The 22,050-nt window shown below is 37.9% G+C and overlaps 1 protein-coding gene across 1 annotated transcript in view; it reads right to left on the bottom strand.

The window, feature by feature from the left end:
* The window catches only part of LOC135470615 (receptor-type tyrosine-protein phosphatase T-like), a 77,769-nt gene that overhangs the window by 5,776 nt on the left and 49,943 nt on the right, over nt 1–22,050 (bottom strand). The window contains exons 8-30 of the mRNA XM_064749652.1: nt 21,603–21,694; nt 20,549–20,786; nt 19,298–19,518; nt 18,885–18,954; nt 18,256–18,362; nt 14,989–15,202; nt 12,623–12,713; nt 11,444–11,720; nt 10,853–10,895; nt 10,387–10,501; nt 9,503–9,624; nt 9,025–9,197; nt 7,296–7,383; nt 6,825–6,901; nt 6,313–6,349; nt 5,287–5,384; nt 3,937–4,056; nt 3,500–3,648; nt 3,163–3,298; nt 2,232–2,381; nt 1,616–1,715; nt 1,115–1,188; nt 402–536 (exon numbers count right to left, since the gene is read on the bottom strand). Coding sequence (XP_064605722.1) covers nt 402–536; nt 1,115–1,188; nt 1,616–1,715; nt 2,232–2,381; nt 3,163–3,298; nt 3,500–3,648; nt 3,937–4,056; nt 5,287–5,384; nt 6,313–6,349; nt 6,825–6,901; nt 7,296–7,383; nt 9,025–9,197; nt 9,503–9,624; nt 10,387–10,501; nt 10,853–10,895; nt 11,444–11,720; nt 12,623–12,713; nt 14,989–15,202; nt 18,256–18,362; nt 18,885–18,954; nt 19,298–19,518; nt 20,549–20,786; nt 21,603–21,694 — 2,927 coding nt within the window. The remainder of the gene's footprint in view (nt 1–401; nt 537–1,114; nt 1,189–1,615; nt 1,716–2,231; nt 2,382–3,162; nt 3,299–3,499; nt 3,649–3,936; nt 4,057–5,286; nt 5,385–6,312; nt 6,350–6,824; nt 6,902–7,295; nt 7,384–9,024; nt 9,198–9,502; nt 9,625–10,386; nt 10,502–10,852; nt 10,896–11,443; nt 11,721–12,622; nt 12,714–14,988; nt 15,203–18,255; nt 18,363–18,884; nt 18,955–19,297; nt 19,519–20,548; nt 20,787–21,602; nt 21,695–22,050) is intronic.

Below are 22,050 nucleotides of genomic sequence, written 5' to 3'. Positions count from 1 at the left end.
TACTATAAAACGAGAAGTATGGATTTAAGGAACATGAAGCGATATGCTAAAAAAATGAGGAAAGAATTTTTAATTCGAGGCATACTTTATATCTTAATAACCCCTCTATTTTACACATATTTTCCGTCTGTGGTCGGGAGTATTCGAAAATGAGGTCATCGAAAGCGAGACCAGCTTAGCGTCCCCAATTCGGTTGCTCCAACGAAGTGGTTTTGACCGCTGACGTCACCACAGCATAGGTAAACTGTACTCTAAAGCCATTTTCACGCCCCATGAAAGAAAGTTGATAAACTTTTTAGCAGTTTTAAATGTTAGGCCACATCAGACACTATGTATTGAGTAATAAAAAACAAACGTTTCATGTATCTATTAATGAATTCTATCTTTATGCGTCTTCTTACCGGGTCCTGCGTATCGGCCTCGTTCATCATGACAATTGTGCAGCAGTTCATGTCATAGATGAGCCGCCAGAAATCCACCACGGTGTTAGACAGAGGCATCTGAGTAATGAGGAAAGCATCCTTCTTGTGGAAACCCTGTGAGCAACAGCATCAAGAAATTTAAAAACAAGAGAAAGAATTTGTCAAGGAATTTATGTCTTAGGTTAAATATGCAAAAAAGGAACAATGTTGTTTTTTTTAACATTATCAAATGGACTACAAAATAAATATGAACTCAAAAGTCAATAAAGTGGGAAATATTTCACGCAGTCAATGATGGGAAATCAACAACAAATTAGAATCATGGAAATCGATAATATGTGAAATTTATGAACGGATCCGTCTTTATTTCATACTTTAGTAATCCGTGGTTACACAACATTTACCAACACACAAAATAAATATAATCAAAATCTGAAAATACTTCTAGAATTATTGGACGGAAATCAACGACCAATGAGAAAATCTTAAAATCACTAAATTCCTTAAATATGCAAAACTTTGGCACGGATCCATTTGGTTTTTAACCTCGATCTGAGGTTCCTAAAATAGACCTGAAGCCAATGAACCAACGCAAATTAATGTTCTTCACTCCTCTGCATGAAAAGTTTAACATAAAAGTAACTGGATTGCGACAAATGTACAATTATTTTAAGCTGGGAACAAGGACTTACATTGGCAAAGACGGCATTGATGTAATCGTTGCATCCATCTGCTAGGGTTGTCAGGTATGGTCTACAGCGATTGGCTGAAATAATTACAATGGTTATTTTATACAAATTGTATCAATCTTACCAAATCATGACTTATTTTCCACTATATTTTCAACTGCTAAAATAGAACTCGTGGTACACTTTTCGATACACAATCCACCAGTGTGGATGTGTCAAATATAAATAGAGACCTCGTGTCAGCATAGCGGTGACACTTCACGAAGATTGGTAAGCCAATGAAATGACACTTCACACCCTCCATGAAGACTGGCTTATCTCGAATTATTCACGTTTTTTGTCAACATATACGTCTGCAATAAATAAGTAATAAATTCTTCTTAAAACTTGTTTAAAATTGGAATAAATTGATGCACACAAAGACGTTTGATACAAGACAACAAGGAAAGACAGACAATTTGACCTGCTTCTTAATATACTGCGAAAAAGTCATTTCAATTTCACCTGGTATGATATTTTTAAACCGATTCTTGAAAACGTTTTCTTCCTGAAGCGCAACCGTGCTTTCTTCTTTTTCCAATGTTGCCGAAATAAGGCGTAAAATCTGAAAGAAGAACATTGAAAAAAAATACTAGCAAAACAACACTGAATGAATATCGATTCAAAGAATTCTACTGCCTCTGTAACAAATATTTTTCATTCAAGTCTCAAGTTTACTAGCTTTCCAGTGAAATTCGCTTTATAACAAATCTAAATAATAAGCTTAGCCCAGTGAAACTAACAATAACAGTATTACACATACAGGTTTGACTGCCTCAACTGTCTAAAAACGTGCTTTTGTCAATGATATTGCGTGTTCAAATCCAGATCGTGTCTGTGCGTTTGGGATTTTACGTCAAGTGGGAGACAAATACCTGGCGAATGACAAATGCTTCGAACAGGTTGAGAGAATGGTTTCCATCGCAAATAAACATGACCGGCGTCATATAGGTAAACTATTCTTAGATTATTCTTGGAAGATTTCCTTGATCAAATAAATAAGTCAACGCTGCAATGGAGTACTCTCCGCAAAACGCCCACTCTCGGCAAAACATCCACTCTCAACAAAACGTCCACTTACCTCGAACTGTTCCTCTATTCTCGGCTTGCCTATCACAGCATCTGTTATATACAAGTCTTCATAAACTTTGTGGAAGTGAGCCAGCGGTATGGTCGTCTCCCCACAAATCAACGCCTCCAGCAATACATCATACACGAATATGTATTGTTCCTGTCAAGGTAAATGATACAATCACTGAACAACACATACATTAACGCAAATTGGTTAATGAGTCTGTTAAAGATAAATTTTGGTAATTTCCACCGGTGGGAACCATCAAAGATTGATACTTCTCTATGGTACTCATTACCGTGAGTGGAAGCCACAAATATTAGTCTTAAAAGGTAAAAAACATCAATATCTGTCATTTCATTAGAAGGAAGCCATGCATATTGGTTGTCTTTAATGGTGTGAAACATCAATGTGTTCTGACATTCATCTTTGGAAACCACTTGATAATCTCAACTCAGTGAAGCTAAAATTGTTGATAATTTCCACAAATGAAAACAATTAATGACAGTAATTTCATCGGGTACAAACCATAAATTTTAACTATTTTGACTATTTTCTGTATTTCTCACGATCAATGGTGGTGATTTCTAAACAGAAACTATAAAAGTATTTTTCAAAACTTGGAAATCATAAATGTAAGTACATATAGTTTTACAAGTGGTAAACATAAGTGATAGAAATTTCAGTTGTTAGAAACCAGTTAACACATCAGTGTACGCTTGTCAGTTTCGCTTACCACCAAGTTACCACAAAACACATTACAAATATTTCAGCATACTTTAACTGATTTGAGGAAACTTGCTTTATACTATCATCTGATCAACACATACAGCCAGGGGAGATCTAGAACCCATTATCATTACTCTTTCAGCCGAGTTTTCTACTTATTTCAATGGTCTGAATGGAGTTCGGTTGACCCTAGTCTCTGTACAGCTCTCACCAGTGTTTGGACCATGTTGACTCTCTGAGTGCGCATGAGCTGAGCGAAATTATGAACGTCCACCACATCCTCAATCTTGGCTTTCTCAAGTTGAGTGTCTATGGCGATGTATGTGCCCGTCCGACCAACTCCGGCGCTGAAAATCACGACAATCAAGCATCAAAATATCAAAACATTTATTGGTTACTTAAGTGTTCTACCCCCCCCCCCCTCCCTTTATTCCAAGAGTGCAAAACAGTAACATTTACCAATGATATTTTTCATGACAGTTGGAAATTATCATAAATATCGCGAATCGGAGTAAATCTGTATTTACAACCCCAACAGATGATCTTACCTGCAATGTACTATTGGTGGTCCACTTTCCAATGGGTCGTACGCTCGTAGTTTTTGTCGGAAGAGGATGAGAGAGTTTCCAAATTTCGGAACCCCGTGGTCTGGCCAAGTGGTGTAATGAAACTGTTTTACTATTTTAGATTCTTCACCCTGCGTACGAAAACCACATGTATTTATACATTTATTTTTTTTAATATTTAGGCGACATTGTTTGTTTAACGTTATTGTTTATCATTGTTTAACGGTATCAGTTCACTGTGCTTCTAACACGGCTTTAACTAATGGAGTTTTTCAGGCACATGGTGAAGGCCGGTTCTCGCCATACATAAACATCGTTGTGTTTTATAAGGAAAAGAGTCTTGAATACGGCATTGGGCGTCATATCAGGAATTAAATAAATACAACCTTAGCTCTAAAACGGATGATTACGTATCATACCCTTGTAAGGAGGAATGTGCGGATGGTGAAATCCGGTAGTTTGTCACAGTCTGAGAACTGGACTGTGATGTCCCCATACTGTTCACACCCCTCATCTGGCCAGTACTGGTCACATTTCCTCTACAACAGCAAACAAATACAATTTACAGATTGACAAATTTCTGATATATTTTAAGCACATGTCAAAACCGATCAGAGAAGTATACAGATATATACAGCTAAATACATTATGGCTACTTTTGAATAAATGTCATAAAGGAATTACAGATGCTGATAGGCTGATGCTGTGTAATGCTGTTACATTTGGGTAGACGTTAAAGGTGATCAGAAGACAACATATATAATGTATATAAACGTGAGTATATATATACAGATAAATACTATGCATTGTTGATTGTTCAAAGAGACGATCAAATGAATGCGCAAATTTATACATATAAATGCCACATTATAACCTAGTTGTTCAAATACAGATCTCAGCATAAGTGCTTTTTGACCATCATAACCATGCATAGCTCACGCCTTTTACGTTTACTTTCCTTGAATGTGTAGAATAATTTTGTTGGCAGGTATCGATCACTGCACACCAGAAATAATCCGAGTAACTGTGTAATAATCCGAGTAATTGTGTAATAATCCGAGTAATTGTGTAATAATCCGAGTAGCAGTGTAATAAATCGATACACAGCATAATAATCTGAGTAACAGTGTAATCATTCGAGTCAAAGTCTAATAATCTGAGTAACAGTGTAATAATCCGAGTAACTGTGTAATAATCCGTGTAACAGTGTAATAATCTGAGCAACAGTTTAATAATTCGAGTCATGGTGTCATAATCCGAATAACAGTGTAATAATCTGAGTAACAGTGTAATAATTCGAGTTACGGTGTCATAATCCGAGTAACAGTTTAATAATCTGAGTAATAGTGTAATAATTCGAGTCATGGTGTAATAATCCGAGTAACAGTGTAATAATCTGGGTAACAATGTAATAATTCGAGTCACAGTGTAATAATCCGAGTAACAGTGTAATAATCTGAGTAACAGTGTAATAATTCGAGTAACAGTGTAATAATCTGAGTAACAGTGTAATAATTCGAGTTACGGTGTAATAAGCCGAGTAACAGTGTAATAATTCGAGTCACAGTGTAATAACCTGAGTAACAGTGTAATAATTCGAATCACAGTGTAATAATCCGAGTAACAGTGTAACACTCCGGGTAACAGTGTAATAATTCGAGTCACAGTGTAATAATCTGAGTAACAGTGTAATAATTCGAGCCACAGTGTAATAATCCGAGTAACAATGTAACACTCCGGGTAACAGTGTAATAAGCAGACGAACTTACCCGACCAGTTTCTGTAGGGTTTGTGAGCATTATAATGGTCTTTGAATTCTCCTGCCACACCATTCGCCAGATGTCACCCAGTGTGGCTTTATTTGGTCCTGCATTGCAAGCATTAGTAGTGTTATGCTTACATAAAAGTTTTTCTTCAAAAACTTACAACTTGAATAGAAATTCTTTTTACAAACTTCACGATATATCAGAGCGTTTTCAGGCTAAAGTAAACATGAATTCCTTTATATTTACTTCTAACCAGAGGCCCATTCCTTCAAGTCCAAACTTAAAACCTAATCACAATGTTAAAGTTTTGTTAGTGAAGATTGTGACATATTTATCTCACTATAACATTGATGAAGTCATGATGTGGTCAATATTTCAATTTGTATGGTCCTAAAATAAGTTATAAAATCGCGTTTCAAGTTTTGATTCCAGTCAAGAAGAATTCACTGCGCTGGAATTGCTTTATTCTGTTAACAAGTGGGACACCCCTTCTATCTTAACACTAGTGAGCATTTAGCTACCAAAAATATGTTGTCTGCTTTGGGGAGAATGGGTGAAAGTTGAATAAGCAAATATATCTTAAGTTATGAAAATATTTATTTATATATTTATTTGGTGTTTTACACCGTACTTATGAATATTTGCACTGATGCGACGAAGGTCAACATTGTGGTGGGTGGAAAAAGGACAGAGTCTGGTGGGAACCTTTTTGTATTTGTCAAAATAAAAGGAAAATCTTAAACATGAGCACAGTTTTTCAAAATGCCATTTGTTTCCCCAATTATTCAATTTTTCTTTGCCCAAGTACAAGGTTCACCACGTACCCAAATATGGTCCTACATATTTTTAATATTCATATTAACTTTTTCTATGTCATCATTTTCATAGTTGAGATATTTCAGAACTTCTAAGATTTAACTATTTATTTGTTTGATTGGTGTTTTCAGGACGGCGGCCAGCATTATGGTGGGAGGAAACGGGTCAGAGCTGAAAACTTTAGTACAAAGCTGTGTATAAAGCTCTACTTACCTTGTGCTGCTATGTAAGCTCGAGGTTTGTTGTAACCCTGAAAGAATGGAAGAAGAAATAATTTGATCAAATGTCAGATTTGAACTTAATGACATAATTAATGATTTGCTAATTGTTAACATCTAATATCACTTTGAGATAATATCTCATATTCATTCAGAAGAATCTTTTAGGCGACATAAAAAAGAACGAAAAAAGCAAACGAAAATAAAATTTCAATTGCATTGTGATTTTATTTAAGACATGTGATAAAAATTGTGACTAATATCCTCTACTTTACGTTGACCTCACAGACTGTTTTGTAGAAGTCCTTTAAATAAACTGAAAATTGTCTGATAATTCGTGTGATTTTTTGTTTTGTTTTAACGAAAACATTCCCTCATCAAGTAAGCATATAACTTCGTTTCTTGCATTACTTAGAAGATTCGTTTCACACACACAGTTGTGATAACAGAAACAGAATACGGCCTTCTTTTTTAAAATTTTCAACGGCCACAGAACGATCTACTTACATCAATGTAATTTGCATTTATGTAATCGGAGGATATGTCTCCGGGTAATGAAGTCAAAATGACTCGAGTGTGGTCATCTGAAATTAAAATCAAATAATTACAAATTCATTTGGTAAGGTATTTTACAACAGTTAGAAGGAAAAACCATTTCCGTTGAATTCATCGCTTCCAATCACACGTTTGCTTCCATTCAGACAGATGATTTTTGTATACATTTTGGATGTCGGCATTATTAATGAACTTGCAGTTTGGAAGCAACGCTTAATAAATATTCTAGCTGCTAGGCTGTTACAACGTATCCAACCATTTCTTTCAGTATAATACATTTTATTGTATTAAAAGAAAAGAAATTGCTGTTCCATTCGCTTCTATTTAAATCTAGTTCCTATTAAATGTGGAACATGTATGTTTTCGCTATCATTTATCGATAATTAATGTCTTAACAAGGATAAAATCAAGTACTGTACTTACAAGCAACTATGTTCCCATAACGGTTTTTGGCTTTATTTGCACATCGTTTGGCCACGTCACACTTCGCGGTTAACCCCGCCGGCAAGAGCTGTAGATAGAAAGCGAAGAACAATTAAGACATACATATGTATTGTAATAAAAGGTTTATATGTGTTACATTAACTTTAACTTTAGAAAAGCAATCACACAACAGACATTCGTATAGCACCCGTTAACCAAAAATGAACGTTCCAGACCAATAACCGTAAAGGCCAATTCCCAGAACAACGTTTAACAGAAGAACTAATAAAGCACATAAAGTACAAAATTATGATGAATTCATACAAAAAAGCCGACAGATTTCAATGATGTTGGAAAGACGGAAGGAATGTTCTAGGCGAATAAATGAAATCAGAATCCAAATCTTGTGGCCTGCTAGCATATAACCTGTCGATAATCAAAATATTTATCTCAGCTGCACTATGATTGCGACTGTTCATATTTACAAGGCGACTATCTAATCCAGCACGCTGAATACACAGCCACTAGACGCGGGTTAAGCTGAACTAAACACAGTTATGAAGCAGACCACACGTCCAGAATGTGCAGCAAACTGCTTGTCCTCAACACCCCATAATGTTCGTGAATTTTTGACGTCAGACTGTTTTTATACTGGGAAAAAATTTATGAAATGGAAAGATTTACTTTCCATTCTGAGAATGATCAGATTTTTAGAAATGAGATATATGTCATTGTTTTTCATACTCGATATTATCGGATATTGTTCACATTGTTTTTTAATTTGAGAAATTTCCGATTGTTTTATTAAACTGAGAATGATCGGATTGTTCCTCGCACAAGATCGTAGTTTTTACTCTTTGTTTTGGGCTTTACTATTGAAGTAAACTTTTACGCAAAAGACAGATAACCATCTCACAAATACATTATCATTGATCTCCTATTGATTTTTATAGAAGTGATTAAGGCATCGTCCAGTAAGCCGGTAATCTTTCTGTTTACAGAAGCAATTGTCTTGATGGACGCGTGATATTTGCGGAATTATGTCAAAGACAGAAAATAATCGTCTTTGGCAACAAAAGGAATTGTACAGAGCCCAAAACCAATTGCGTAATGGAGATATTGCCAAGGGAGGATTTAATGGTTTGATCTGGCGATTGATTTAGTAAAATCGCATTTGGAATAGCTTATCGCCAAGTGATGTATAAACGACCAAGCCATATACCGTAGAAGCAACACACAGATCCACAAAAAATATTTGGACATGATATTTCTCAGCACGTTCTAAAACCGATTTATCTATGTATGAATCGATATGTAGGGGTGACACCGGGCAATTTGTATAAATTACACGTCAAATTCCGACGAAAACGTCAATATACTATTAGCTGTGCTTCCGATAAATCATATTAGTCTGTCCAGAAAAAAGACATGTTATTGGCAACGTGCCATAAACAAGAAAAACAGACCATAGCACATCATGAGCGCTGTAATTTGGAGAAATCTTTTTTTCTTGAACGCTCCGATGTAAAATAAAGCGTTTGTGGCTTTAGTAGTTCACCCACTACTCTCAGAAGGCTACGGCCTAGAAATCTGCAGATCTCCAAAAACGGGGGAACCTTTCTCTCCTAAAGCGATGAGAGTCAAAGCTGTGTTTTCTGTCGTTCACTGCAGAATTTGCCATGACCTTTTGTGGGCAACTGCTGACTTATTACTCATACATTAAACTCACCTTGTACTCCTGTTTTAGCCCCTCCATGTCGTTTTCTTTCTGTTGCCTGACGTAATCCCATAAGTCCTCCACGCGCACGGGCGGATATGACGGCATAGCGTTTCCGTACACAGGCTCAAATTCGCAGTCATCTATGGTGGATGGCGTGATCAACGGCTCAATTTCCATGTTCTCTGAAAAACGAAACGAACAGTAATACGTAACATGTTATTCCCTTTCATGAAGTGTTGTTTCCACGCTCTGTGCTGATGTTTCCAAGTTTTTTTTCCGTTAAAACACAATAAAACATCAAGCACTAATGTTTAATGTGGTATAAAGTTAGCCTTTGTTTAGGTAACCTTATTGGCATGTTCGGTAAAATCCAAATATTTTTAAATCGTGTCCACAAGCTACAAAATCGAACTAATCCCTGCACGATATAACACTTGGCAGAAGCTGCTGTTAGTAAGAAGAAGACCAACAACAATTTGTTGCCTACCTCTGTTCTCAAGTGGTGTGGTGGGTGGGGAGAGATCCAGCTCTGGCATCATGGGTGGCGGAGAGAAGGAGATGAATGTACGCACTTCCTGTTTCTCAGCAGGGGGTCCATTTGAGCGTTTCCTGAAAGAGACCGTTCATAAATGTGTCATTCTTTTTCCGTTAACTCATAATTTAGTATCGGGCACTTTTGCAGATCGAGGCGACACTGTTTCGCAAGCCAATAAGAACGATCCAGGTTAGTAATCACAAGACCGATTTCAAAAACGTTCAACACAAACCACCAAAACTTAGAAAGTAACAAATTATAATGGATTCATGTAAAGAAAAGCAGACAACAGTTTTCAATGATTCCTGAAAGACGCAAAGAATGTTCCAGGCGCTTAAATTCAATCTGTGTGTAAATCGTATGGCATGCTAGTTTATAAGTTGTCCATCAAAATATGTATCTTGAACACACATTTAAGCTGTCCTTCTAAAATCTCTAAATGATTTCATCTCAATTTGGGCACTTAGATTATGTTGACAGTTTATCCAAGCATATCTCAACTTGGTCAATTATTCAAAATTCTACTGTTTGGAATAATGGAGTATATCGATAACTTAAAATGTTACATATGCCTACATTACTAAATTTGTCTTTTTTAAAGTTCTTTTATTCACAATGTAGGCATATTTCACCAAGGTGAAGGCGATGAAGCTGATGAGCGGGGGCAAGCCAGACGAGCACGCAGAATATCGTATTATTTCAGACGGTACCTACAAGTCCTCTTAGAACACTATTGCTGGATTCGAACTCGGGACCTCACTGGTTAAAGGTTATTTCTGTGAAAATTTAGGTGGACCTGTATATTTGTGCACTATTGTGTTATGTGGAAAACTTACTTCCATATCAGAAGGAATACAGCAAACGTCAGCACCAACAGTATAAATACTGCTAAAACCCCAACAATAATACCGATATGACTACTGGAGCGTTTTGGTTCGAGGATACTCCGGACTGAAATGACACAATGACATGGTGACTTAGATAAAAGCTGCGTGCTAATGACAAAATTTGTAAATATAATGTGCCACAAAAGCCACGAATAAGTCAGACGAATTCGGTGGTATTTCACTGAAGCGAAATGTTTGCAGCAAAACAGAACGTAAAAGTGAGAAAAAAAATGACGTGCTGAGTTCTTATTCTCATGTTAACAATTCATAACAACAGGTTTTGGTCACTACTTTTAGAGAAATAAAAACATATAACTAGGCCACTAATTGACCTGGCACTGGTATGCGGAATTACAAGCCACGCATGTCTGCATTCTACGCCACGAAGGTGACGCCACAGTTTTGATGTACTCACCTACGACAGGTCTGTCTGTTTTAGAGAAGGATTGAGTTAACGCCTGTCAAGATAACAACATAACACATTTATAAAAAGGCTGAAAAATGGTTGTTGTGACAGCATTAAAGCATTAATTTGTTACTGGAAGCATCGAAAACTTCAATTTCAGCTGTGCAGCAGTCTGTTTCTAATGATTGCTTTCTCGGAGGGACAGTATCAATCTATTCAGTTTGAATCATCGAATTATTCATTTAGAATCCTAAAACCACTGAGTTGGATTCATAAAATTACCCAGTGACAAACACCAAACTATTCAGTGGGAATCACCCAAATATTCAATAGAAATCATCACGCTATTCAGTGATAATCGTCAAGCCATTCAGTAGTAGCCGCTAAACTATTCAGTGGCAATCACCAAGTTATTCAGTGGTAATCGTCAAACTATTTAGTGGCAATCGTCAAACTATTCAGTGGCAATCGTCAAGCTCTTCAGTGGCAATCGTCACATTATTCAATAAGAATAGCAATTTCTCCTATAGCCCCCTTTAGACATCCATGATGAAAGTTTTCATGGTTTCACAACACTATATAAGCAGGGAGAGAACCTACCCCGTCCACCGTGGAATAAGCCCCAAACCAAATAGTGTACTCTCTCTCCTGCTGCAGAGGGGCGTTGTAGTATCCACCATAAGTACCGTTATCCCCCACCGTGAATGGCCCGTTAACATCTTGACCCTGAAGCTGAGCAGCAACGTACAATTTGGAACCACGGCGAACCGCAGTGAAGAAGTCCTCATTCACTTCCGTCATGCTTGTTGGCGTTTCACGGGCTTGACGTCGTCGCTTTTCGCTTCCGGAGTGTCTTTCAACGATTATACGATAAAAACTGCAAGACACAGACAACAAAACATCCGTTAAAATGAGTTGTCTTACATTTCACAGTTTGTGAAACTCTTGTCGCAGGGAATACAAATCAGTGAAGAGCTTTTATTTGCCAAATCAGATTCTGCACGACTCCATAAAAATACCCTTTACATAGAACCACCGACATTACTGGACAAAACTATCGAATACTCTTCAAAACAAATACTATACTCTCGTCCCTGGCATTATAATTTGGGCCATAAGTGGATATGTTGTGTATTGTATGCTACAAGATCTCATTTCATGATGTATTTTTCTGCACGTTTCAAGCTCATATGTAAAGTAAGCCTCTTTGTAACTGGCTGTCAAAATACGAAAGAAAAATAGGATTACCGGTACTCGTGAAGGCCACATAACAAAGATTAACAAAAGATATTTTGAGTACTGGTTCTTGGAAGACGGATTTATACGGTCACAGAGCTTCACACCCCCATAAACATGTCACTTTTGGGTTTTGTTGTACGTCGGAAGAGGTAATAAATGAAGTTGTTATTTTATGGAACAGGGAAGAATATCCACCAGAAACTTCAACAAAGGTCCAAATATTGAGACTGTCAAAATGGGTGAATGGCAAACATACGTGTAGGCGAGTTATTTGACTGGCTTCATCATACATGCCGAATTCAGCTGAACTAAAATCTATGTGCACCGAATGTTAAACGTATTACAGCTAAAGATTCTCTAAAACATCTTGAAACAAGATTTAGCCATTTCCTTTTCGGAGACCGGCAAACAACGTATTTTTCCAATAATCCTTTTATTATGTCACATTGCCTGAAGACGAATTGAGAATGCCCACTGTGAGCTGAAAAGGGATTCTAATATTTTACAACATCAATAAAAAACAGAAAAATAAACATGTACCTGACAAACTGATCCTCTGGCGACTGGAGATCCACCGTGACCGTGTTATCCCTCGTCACTAGAACCTTAGGGGACTCGGGCGGGTAGGGCTCTGCACAGAAAGAAAGAGAATCGGTAACCAGCTTTATTTATCACGTACCTGTATTATTTCTTACATTGGGCCGCGTGGCCGAGGGGGTTAGCACCGCCAGCGCGGCGTAATAGTTCAGGAGCCTTTCACCAATGCGGTCTCTGTTAGTTCAAGTCCAGCTCATGCTGGTTTCCTCTCCGGCCGTACATGGGAAGGTTTGTCAGCAACCTGCGGATGGTCGTGGGTTTCCATCTTGCATCAGGGACGTAACAGTCAGTTTGAGTTGAGTTAGGTTTAGGTCAGGTGTAGTGGTATACAAAGGAGAACCAAGAATCAATCCAACGTTATTTTATTTTAATACATTTATACTCTCAATAAAGAATCTGTTAAATTTAACAGAAAGTCGCATGTCTGAGTGAGGCTAGATTGCTAGATTATTCTGTTAAAAATAAGACACATATTCTATTATTCAACATAAACCTTCCATTAGACTAACAGGATATTATGTTGAATATGACACAATATTGTGCTATAATAACCGAATGCATTCTAGCACCACTACACAATAGAGTTTTTTTTGAGGGTGTACATATACAGTAAAATCGGTTATTGGTTTGAATTTTATACAAATAACCAGATAAGACAGTGAAGAAAGATGAGATCTAAATAGGTCTGGATAACACAGTTGTAATATTTTATCCAAAGTTTGGTACGTACAAATGCACTTCCATACGGTCTTAAAATAATACATTTGATGTCAACACTTCACTTTCTCTGTTAGGAAATTAATCAAACTTTGCGCAAAATTATAATGAGCATAAATCAAAGTCAAACAAAATGTGTTATTCGACAATTGCAAATTTTAAGCTATAATACAATATTATTAGACCAAAATCTAACAATCCATGGTCTGTCCACTTTCATGGTATGTAGGACTTTGATCTTCATAATTATGAAAGCCTTAGACACCAAACCTCGTAAACTCGTTGTTGATTCAGAGATCCTGTGACAGCTGGTACTAATAACGTTAATGAGATATTATTAAAGGAACTAATGCCTGATACTTGAAACAGTGGATTTCCATCCAGTCTCAGAAATGCCAGCTTATAGTCACCTGAAGTCACGCTACGTAAATTCAATTCAAAAACTTTCGACAAAAGTTGCCCGTTATGAATACAAATTATATACTTCATTCGTAAAATGGCAATATGAATTCGTGACCAGCATTTGTTGTGCGTCAAATGCCAAATTTAACTCTGAACACGTTCAACATATACGTTGTTGTGCTGCAATCATGCAGTTAACATTCCAGTGTTAATCTTTTAGACTTAAACTAGACCAGTAACCAGGACAATGGTTTGACGTCGTACGCCACGGTTACTTCCAATTCCACATTTCGAACCTTCTCTGGCACATAAATTGGAATTATTTTTCCATCTGCCTTGTTGTCAATCATCTGGCTGCCAAATACAGGTCAGAATGACTTTTTTCCTGGTTATATTAGCACGCCGACGACATTTCACGCATTCCATATTTATTGATTTTCAATTAACGTCATCTTAGATGGGCCTCATTAATTGAGATCTCCATGTTAATTACATCCATAGTCATCCAATCCTCGTTCACGGCTTATTGATTCTCGTTTCCTGGAAAGTCCTTCACATCCTCAGTTTGAACCCGATCACCAATGACCTCAAATCAGGTCTCGGTCGCTGATAACAGGGGCTTAGTCGTGCCTGTGATATCATAACTGTACAGCTGCGTCTGGTTATAGCAGGAAAAAAACACACCACTACCAAAAGGAATCGATGATTGTTGTTATCACTAGAGAGGGTCTTAATGAACCAAATTTTTTGTTACGACTGTTTAGCCTAGTGCAATGGCACAGCTTTAACTCCCAATTTCTTCTGTGCTACATGCAGTCAGAGACGTTCGATAACTTTTTGTCCCCAACTTCAGTTTGAAAATTGTGGCAGAATGATAGATTAAAAAAGACAGTAGCTGTTAAAGCAGGCCAAAGTGATTACATTTGATGCTGTTTTAAAACAATCTATACCTAGCGGCAAACATACAGTCAAGGTTTCGTTGTCAGAGTATTCGGATGTGAAACACACGAAGAAAGCAGCTGGGATTCATCAATGTGTCTGTCAGAAGAAGCCATATCCTACCTTCCAAAAAGACCTTTTTAGCGAGAAAATACCCTAAAAACCATTTCTAGACTTAACGTAGTTTGTCATTATGTTCGAAGGTCCGATGACTTTTATAAATAAACAGTCATATTTCCTCCAACACCTACCAGTTCCTTCCGTCCAGACCAATATAGTCCTCTCCGGTCCTGCGCCGGTGTTAGAAATAGCTTTCACGCCACAGCCGTATTGTGTGGCCGGGTTTAGTGCATACATAGTAACATCCATGATAACAGCCGGCACCTTCTCTTCAACAGTGCTCGATTCCTCACTAGTCTGTCGCCTTGGACCAAGTGCCACAGCGTTGACTGGACGACAAGATATCTGGAAGGAAATAAAGCATTTTAGAATCCAATGCAATCGCCAGAAATTTTAACATGCTTTTGAGCTGCTTTAAAACCTGCATACGTCCCAACGTCTGTCTTTCGGTTTGTTTGTTTATTCTTACAACCGATCTTTAAATATGTATTTATTTTTTATCTATTTGACTGGTGTTTTAAGACGCGCTCAAGAATATTTCGCTATATGATACGATGGGAGAAAATTGGGCAGAACCCGTGGGAAACCTACGACCATCCGCAGGTTGCTGAGGACCGTCCCACGTACGGCCGAAGATGAAGCCTGCATGAGATCTTTGAATAAGGGCCATTCATCTAACAGGGGGCTTTCATACACGGCGACACGAAACACTATACACTAGTTTCGTGGTATATCGCAGATTCGCGAATTTGCGCTTGTTTCATTTCTTGGATACGTAAGTCTTTTGAGGCATCGATTTCACTGGTCATAAGTCTATCCGCCGGAACTTGAACGACATTTGCGCCCCAGCCAGTCAAGACCTTTCGAACATACTAATTTGATAGAATCAACATTACAGTCAGAGTACAGGATGTAGGAATTTTACTCTTAGCATGCACTGTCTTAAAACATTTCGCCACCGTTTTCCGGTCCGTAGATATACATTACGTTCTTGTTTGAGTTATGAACATAATCTCCTTCCTGATTCGATACAAACAAATGTTTATCTTTTCCGAAGTACACAACAAAGCGCTAGTTGTTTTTTGTCGTTTGTCAAGTTACTGTTGGTTTCCTGAGAGAAAGTAAATTTTTGCCAGCCACGCAAAAAAGGTATAACGAAAATCAATAATTTGTTTAGTGAGGCATATATCCATAAAGTTGTCATATCGACTCTGCTGCTCAGGAAATGAATCGATCATTTTTGTGGCCGTAGTTTTAACTGCGGTGTCAAGAATTGGGTTGAATGGTTTTACATGGCTAGCATAGTAATTCATGTTCTGTGCAAATGGCACCTATGCGAATTTAAAAGTGCACAAGGCAGTCGATATAGCCAGCACTACGGGAACCTATTCCACCAAGTTTTCGACTCACTCAGGCTTTTTTAATGAAACATACTTTAACACCAATGCCTCCAAGGAATCAATCACGCCTACAACTTGTCAAAAGACAAGATGAACAAAAACATGTCCATTTTGAAGAGAACCGACAAGCATACTTTAGAATGTCCCAGTCGAAGCAGATACGACTTCTGGCAGAATGAGCTTGATTTATTGGATCCACAGTCACGTGACAAGTGGATAGTTACTTATTTTTTCGATTAGCTTCTTTTTCTTTTCTTCCTATATCCAAGATCCATTACTTGTGCAAATGAATGTATTCGTGAAAAGTGTCTAGTTCAAAGACATGAATAGTTACGACTTCATCTTGTGAAAATGTCAACAGATAAAACCATACTGTAACATTGGCGTAAAATTCCAATTAAATAAATAAATAAATAGATAAACAGTGTCAAGCACAGAGATCTATTTGGTGGACAAGTCTACTGAGGTTCATATTTCACAATAAAAACTTCATCACCACCAATACTAGTCTTCCTACACTGATTTTATTCGTTGTTGCTTCAACATTTTAACAAGGATGTTCTATTTGTACTTTGGAAGCTGGTTTAATGTGCGGAGGAATTCGATTGTTTGAGATAAATCATCGCCCTTTGGCAAGCTATTGATGAACTTTCCATGAAAGATGACTGAGCATTAGGCAACACGAGGAACCGCCGCAATTACTCGGTAACGACCGGATTCCACCTTATGTTGATGCCGATTTGCTTGACTCATTTACCGATTTGCATAAAACTTGCAAAAGCTAAGTTTCCGTCATACTGGAAGAGCTCACAAAATACGCGTGTTAAAGGAGTCCGAGAACCAATGGATTTTGCTAAAAGATACCCTTCTGCAAACTGCAAATTCATTAATCTGAAACTTTCGCTTTTTGCAAAGAGGAATTCCTGAAAAAATCGAGGTCTGAAACGGACGATTACAAAGTGATGCAGGAATATGGCTTTTGGCGGCAAACTGGCGCAAGGACTCTTAAGTAATGTGTGCACGTCAGCTCAATCCGCAGGAATCAATACGGATAATTGCCAGTGCAGCAGAATTAATAAGCTCAACATGCCTTATCCACCCCACTGGGTGAGAGAGTAACATCATTCCCATATCAGAACTTCATAAATATAAATAAGTGCAATCTTTGACTGCTCCAGCTTGTTTAAAAAGCATTAAGTGAAAATGGATTTCTATGTGTGTTGCTGGGGAAGAGGATGGGAAACAGTATCCCGATTACGTCAGAGCAGTAACTGAAGATATGAAAAGAAACGTGGTAGGTTGGTAACCTGGTATTCTGATTTGGACATCATAGTAAATTGTACTTGTGGTGATACAATGACGTAATATTGGGTTAATAAAACTATTATTGTTCTGGGAAAACTAATTTTTGAGGTTGCGATGTATGGCTGGCTAATATTATATAATCAAAAGACAGTCGACACAAGGTTTGGTCTGGCGCCAGTCGATCGGTCTATGATTGATGACGTCACGTGTCCAAATTCGGCAGCTCTGATTCCCCGCTAGCTTTACATCAGGGAGAAAGTCGGATACATGGCCAAAAGCGGTCGGGTACCGATAAACATTCGCGGCATCGCATAAGTGATGGCTAGAGTGCGTTACAACAATCAAGTATAAATAAATCTTATCCAAGTTAAACTTAAAGATTGAACATTTCCTACCATGTACTATGTAGGGAGCAGGTTTTTAGGCGCGTCTTATGCCTGATTTCACTTCAATGTTCACAATATGGTGAAAAAATCCCACCCTAGAACCCAGTGTTTGAAATGAATTTTACAAGTGAAAAAAACCCCCAAAAAACAAAAACAAAACAAAACAAAACAAATTCTGAAAAAAATAACAAGAAATAAATCGAGTTATTTTCCTGGAAAGTGTTTAAGGGTGTTTCATTTGATACATGTTTTTACTTCGTCTTACTGTTTTCTTTGCCTTTACCTTTCCTGAGAAAGGTGGACATACCTGATAGTACTCGAGCTGGCCGTTGGTCTTCTCGGGGGCTGACCACATCAGACGTATCGCGTTCGACGTTCTGGTGACGTTCCGTAAAGACCTAACGGGACCTGGCACTAAATTAAAAAGCCTCCAGTTAGTCGCAGTATTGGGATTGTCATATGAACAATATTATCACTATTGAACGTGGATAGATCCATACCGTTGGTTGCCAAAATCAGACGTTTCGTTTTACTACTGAGGAATAAAACCCAGCAGTTTCGGATAAGTGCATTGTATGTAAACTTAATGATATAACAGCTAATCGACAGTAGCAAATGTTTGTGACCATAACACAGCCGGAATGTATAAATTCCACTCACCTATATTTATTTATTTAATTCGTATTTTACGCCGTATTCAAGAATGTTTCACTTATACGATAGCTGCCAGCATTATGGTGGAAGGAAACCTGTGAATTTCCGCAGGTAACTGGTAGACCTTCCCACGTTTGACCAGAGAGGAAGCTAACAAGAGCTGGGCTTGAACTCACAGCGACCACATTTGTGAGACGCTAATTGCGCCGCGCTGGAACGCTAGCCACCTCGGACAGGGAGGCCCTACTCCCTCACACATACACGTAGTTGCAGCATTCTTACCTCCTTGTAAAGTTTTAGCGATGATCGCTTCTGATAGGTCCCCGGCTCCGGCAGAGTTTATAGCTTGGACCTGCAAGATTTTTTTAGATGAATGCATGTTAATAAGCTAAGTATGATAGACTTGATAATACGATTTCCAAGCAGCTCCCCTGCTTTCCACGAATGCAAAGCTTCAACGCAGTACTTTAAGTACGGGCCATGTACTTAAACATTTATCTTAACATGTACCCTTATAGACGAAAGAGACGTTAAAGTCAGGAATTTTAACTTATTTATTTAATAGGTGTTATACGCCGTACTCAAGAATATTTCACTTAAACGACGGTAGCCAGCATTATGGCCGGAGGCAACCGAGAAATTTTGTAATTTACAGTAATTAATATGCACTTAGAACATCATGATGATACATTTACCTGTATTTTGTATTCTGTGAATGACTGAAGTCTAGTCAGTATATATTGCATATGGGTCCCAATTGCCGTCAGGGTTTTTTCCTGTTTCTTGTTCGAGCTGTCGCTGTACACAATTCTATAGTGAGTGATATTGCCCCGAAGCGGGGTGGGTTGTTCCCAGCTCAGTGTCATAGACTCACTTCCTGTTCGTTGTAAAGCCAAGTTAATTGGAGGCAAAGGAGCTGAAAGTAAGGACAAAATTACATGTTAAGTGAGAGTTGTCTCCCGTGTGTAGCTCTCCACAGATGTAGGTTATATATGCAAATGAGTTAGTTCAGCATCTAGATTCCTATGCAGTTAGGTCATTTGATCACTGTATCGTTAGTTTTGTGTTAAAGTTAGTGACAACCCAAAAGTTGATAACAGGAACAATGTGGATATTAACATATCGATACGAACAAGCTCTGCAGATCCTATAATTCATCAGCATCAATTAACAAGATGTATGAACATAAAATAAACGCGGGGTACACAAGATATATTAAGGAGTTAACAACGCATTCAAGATCTATACGTGAATGTAATACAAACGAATTTGTCGAATTCAATACTGGGCTCATTACTAGGTAAGTTTGGGTTAATATATAAATGAAGTGTAGGGGAATTAGTCTAATATATCAACATGGACACATACATATACACGATATTGATAAATGAATATTTTAATGAAGTGAGTATTTGGTTTCTTAAGCAAGTGTGTCTAGAAGCATATTTTCAAAACTGGATTAAAAGATGGTGGCATAAGCCTGCAAATTGTGGACAAAATAGTCACACCAACCAGGTAAAAACGTCATTCTCGCAATGTCAGGTTAACAATAGCTTAAAACGCATAATAGCTATCTAGTACATGCACATGCGCTGTATAATCTTGTCAATTGCGTAAATATCACCAGCCACAAATCGAATTATGCATAGAATGACAACTTCAGTATATACACAAAAGTCTACATAGCACTTGTACGTGAGAGGAAGTTGTAATGATCACAATACGGACAATAACCCATGAAAGAAATAGGTATAATTACAAGTACGCAGCTTAAGTTTAATCTCCAAGTACAACATACACAAGTTTGTTGGAAAGAATTAAGAACTTTTAAAAAGGAGGGGAAAACTCCAGTTAACAATAACATCCAGTGAGGTAGCAAATATCTAGATTTACAAAGAAAAACAATACACCAGTTAAATTCAGTTAAAATCGAGTAAATATCCTACTAGCTTCGGGTGTTTGGGCGCAGTTTTCTTTGGATTGTGGACTGGGAAAACGTCCATCGGTCTGATACCGTATCCTGACACAGTACCAGGTGAAAGGCTCAAGGTTAGACAAGGTCACACGGGTGGGGCTCCCACCCGGCAGCTGGGTCAAACGAGGAGGTGTGCCTAGTCTGGAGTTGCTAAGATACACGAAGTAGCGCACGATTTCTTTACAGTTTAAACTGTCTTTTGGTGGATTCTGCAAAGTGGAAATGAAAGTTTCATTTTTAGAAATGTATAAAGTTTGTTAACTATAATGGCGTCACAACATGAATTGTGGGGTTAATAGTGAGTTACAACGGAAAACGTAAACATTATTTTACCAATAGCAGATAATCAACTTCCTCGAATGAATCCGAATAAAGTCAAAAGCAGCGTTCCATTTTTTTCTTAAACATTACAAGATACTTGATTTATTTATTTAAGTGGTCTTTCACACCGTATTCACGAATATTTCACTTATACGACGGCATTATGGTGAGAGGAAACCGGGCAGGGCCCAGTGGAAACCCACGATTATCCACAGTTTGCTGGAAGACCTTCCCACTTGCGATGGGAGAGGAAGCCAGCATGAGCTGGGCTCACAGCGACCACATTGGTGAGAGGCTCCCAAACCATTCCGCTCCGTTAGTCCGCTCACCACCGGAGCCAATGAGGCCATCACAATGACACTATGACAATGTTTCTTTTCATGCATAGGACTTCATATCCTAAAATATCTCACACAGACTACACATCTGTGTACTACTACATTGTATGCAGTCAGATTATTAGAACGTTAATCTGTTATCTTTATACTGGTGAAATAAATTTGTTGGTTTATGTACAGAGGTTACAGTAATAGGTGTAAAATTATTCTATGAAAAATTCTCAAAAGAAATAATGTAGGCATTCTTTAATGGAAAATAGCTCCTAAGATTCGCTTCTACCTCTGCTTGAGTTCCCGGAGTAAACCACGGACCCCTTGCACTGATGCTTAAATTAAATGTGATACATGACACATATATATACTTACCTTCCATTTGACGGTCAAGGTTGAGCGGGGCGTAGAATAATTGTAGAAAATATTGGACGTCAATCCTTGGATTTCCACAGGCTGCGTTGGTGCTGTGATAAACATTTTAAACCATAAAGCAATAACATGCAGTGCGGCAAAAACCGAACACATTCAACAAACGTCGACTAGGTGTGTCAAACCTTCAAACAAGACTGAAAACAATATGGCGGAAATAGTGCTAGTTTTTGGGGTTCAGCAAAGGCCAAGAAGTATATGCATAGTATACAGACGCGTGAGATACGGCAACCTTACTCACCCATTCACTTAACCATTACAACATAAGTCTGTCTGCCTGTCTGTCTGTCTGTCGCATTTTTAAATGACTACCACAGCAACATCCATTGAAGGCATTATTTCACTACAGATGTACAGATAGAACAGTTTCAAACTATTTAATCGTTTCAAA

This window comes from Liolophura sinensis, chromosome 7 (assembly GCF_032854445.1).
Source record: "Liolophura sinensis isolate JHLJ2023 chromosome 7, CUHK_Ljap_v2, whole genome shotgun sequence".
NCBI classification, from domain to species: Eukaryota; Metazoa; Mollusca; class Polyplacophora; order Chitonida; family Chitonidae; genus Liolophura; species Liolophura sinensis.
Note: the sequence above shows the minus strand (reverse complement) of the source record. Positions and strands in the feature narration are given on the sequence as shown.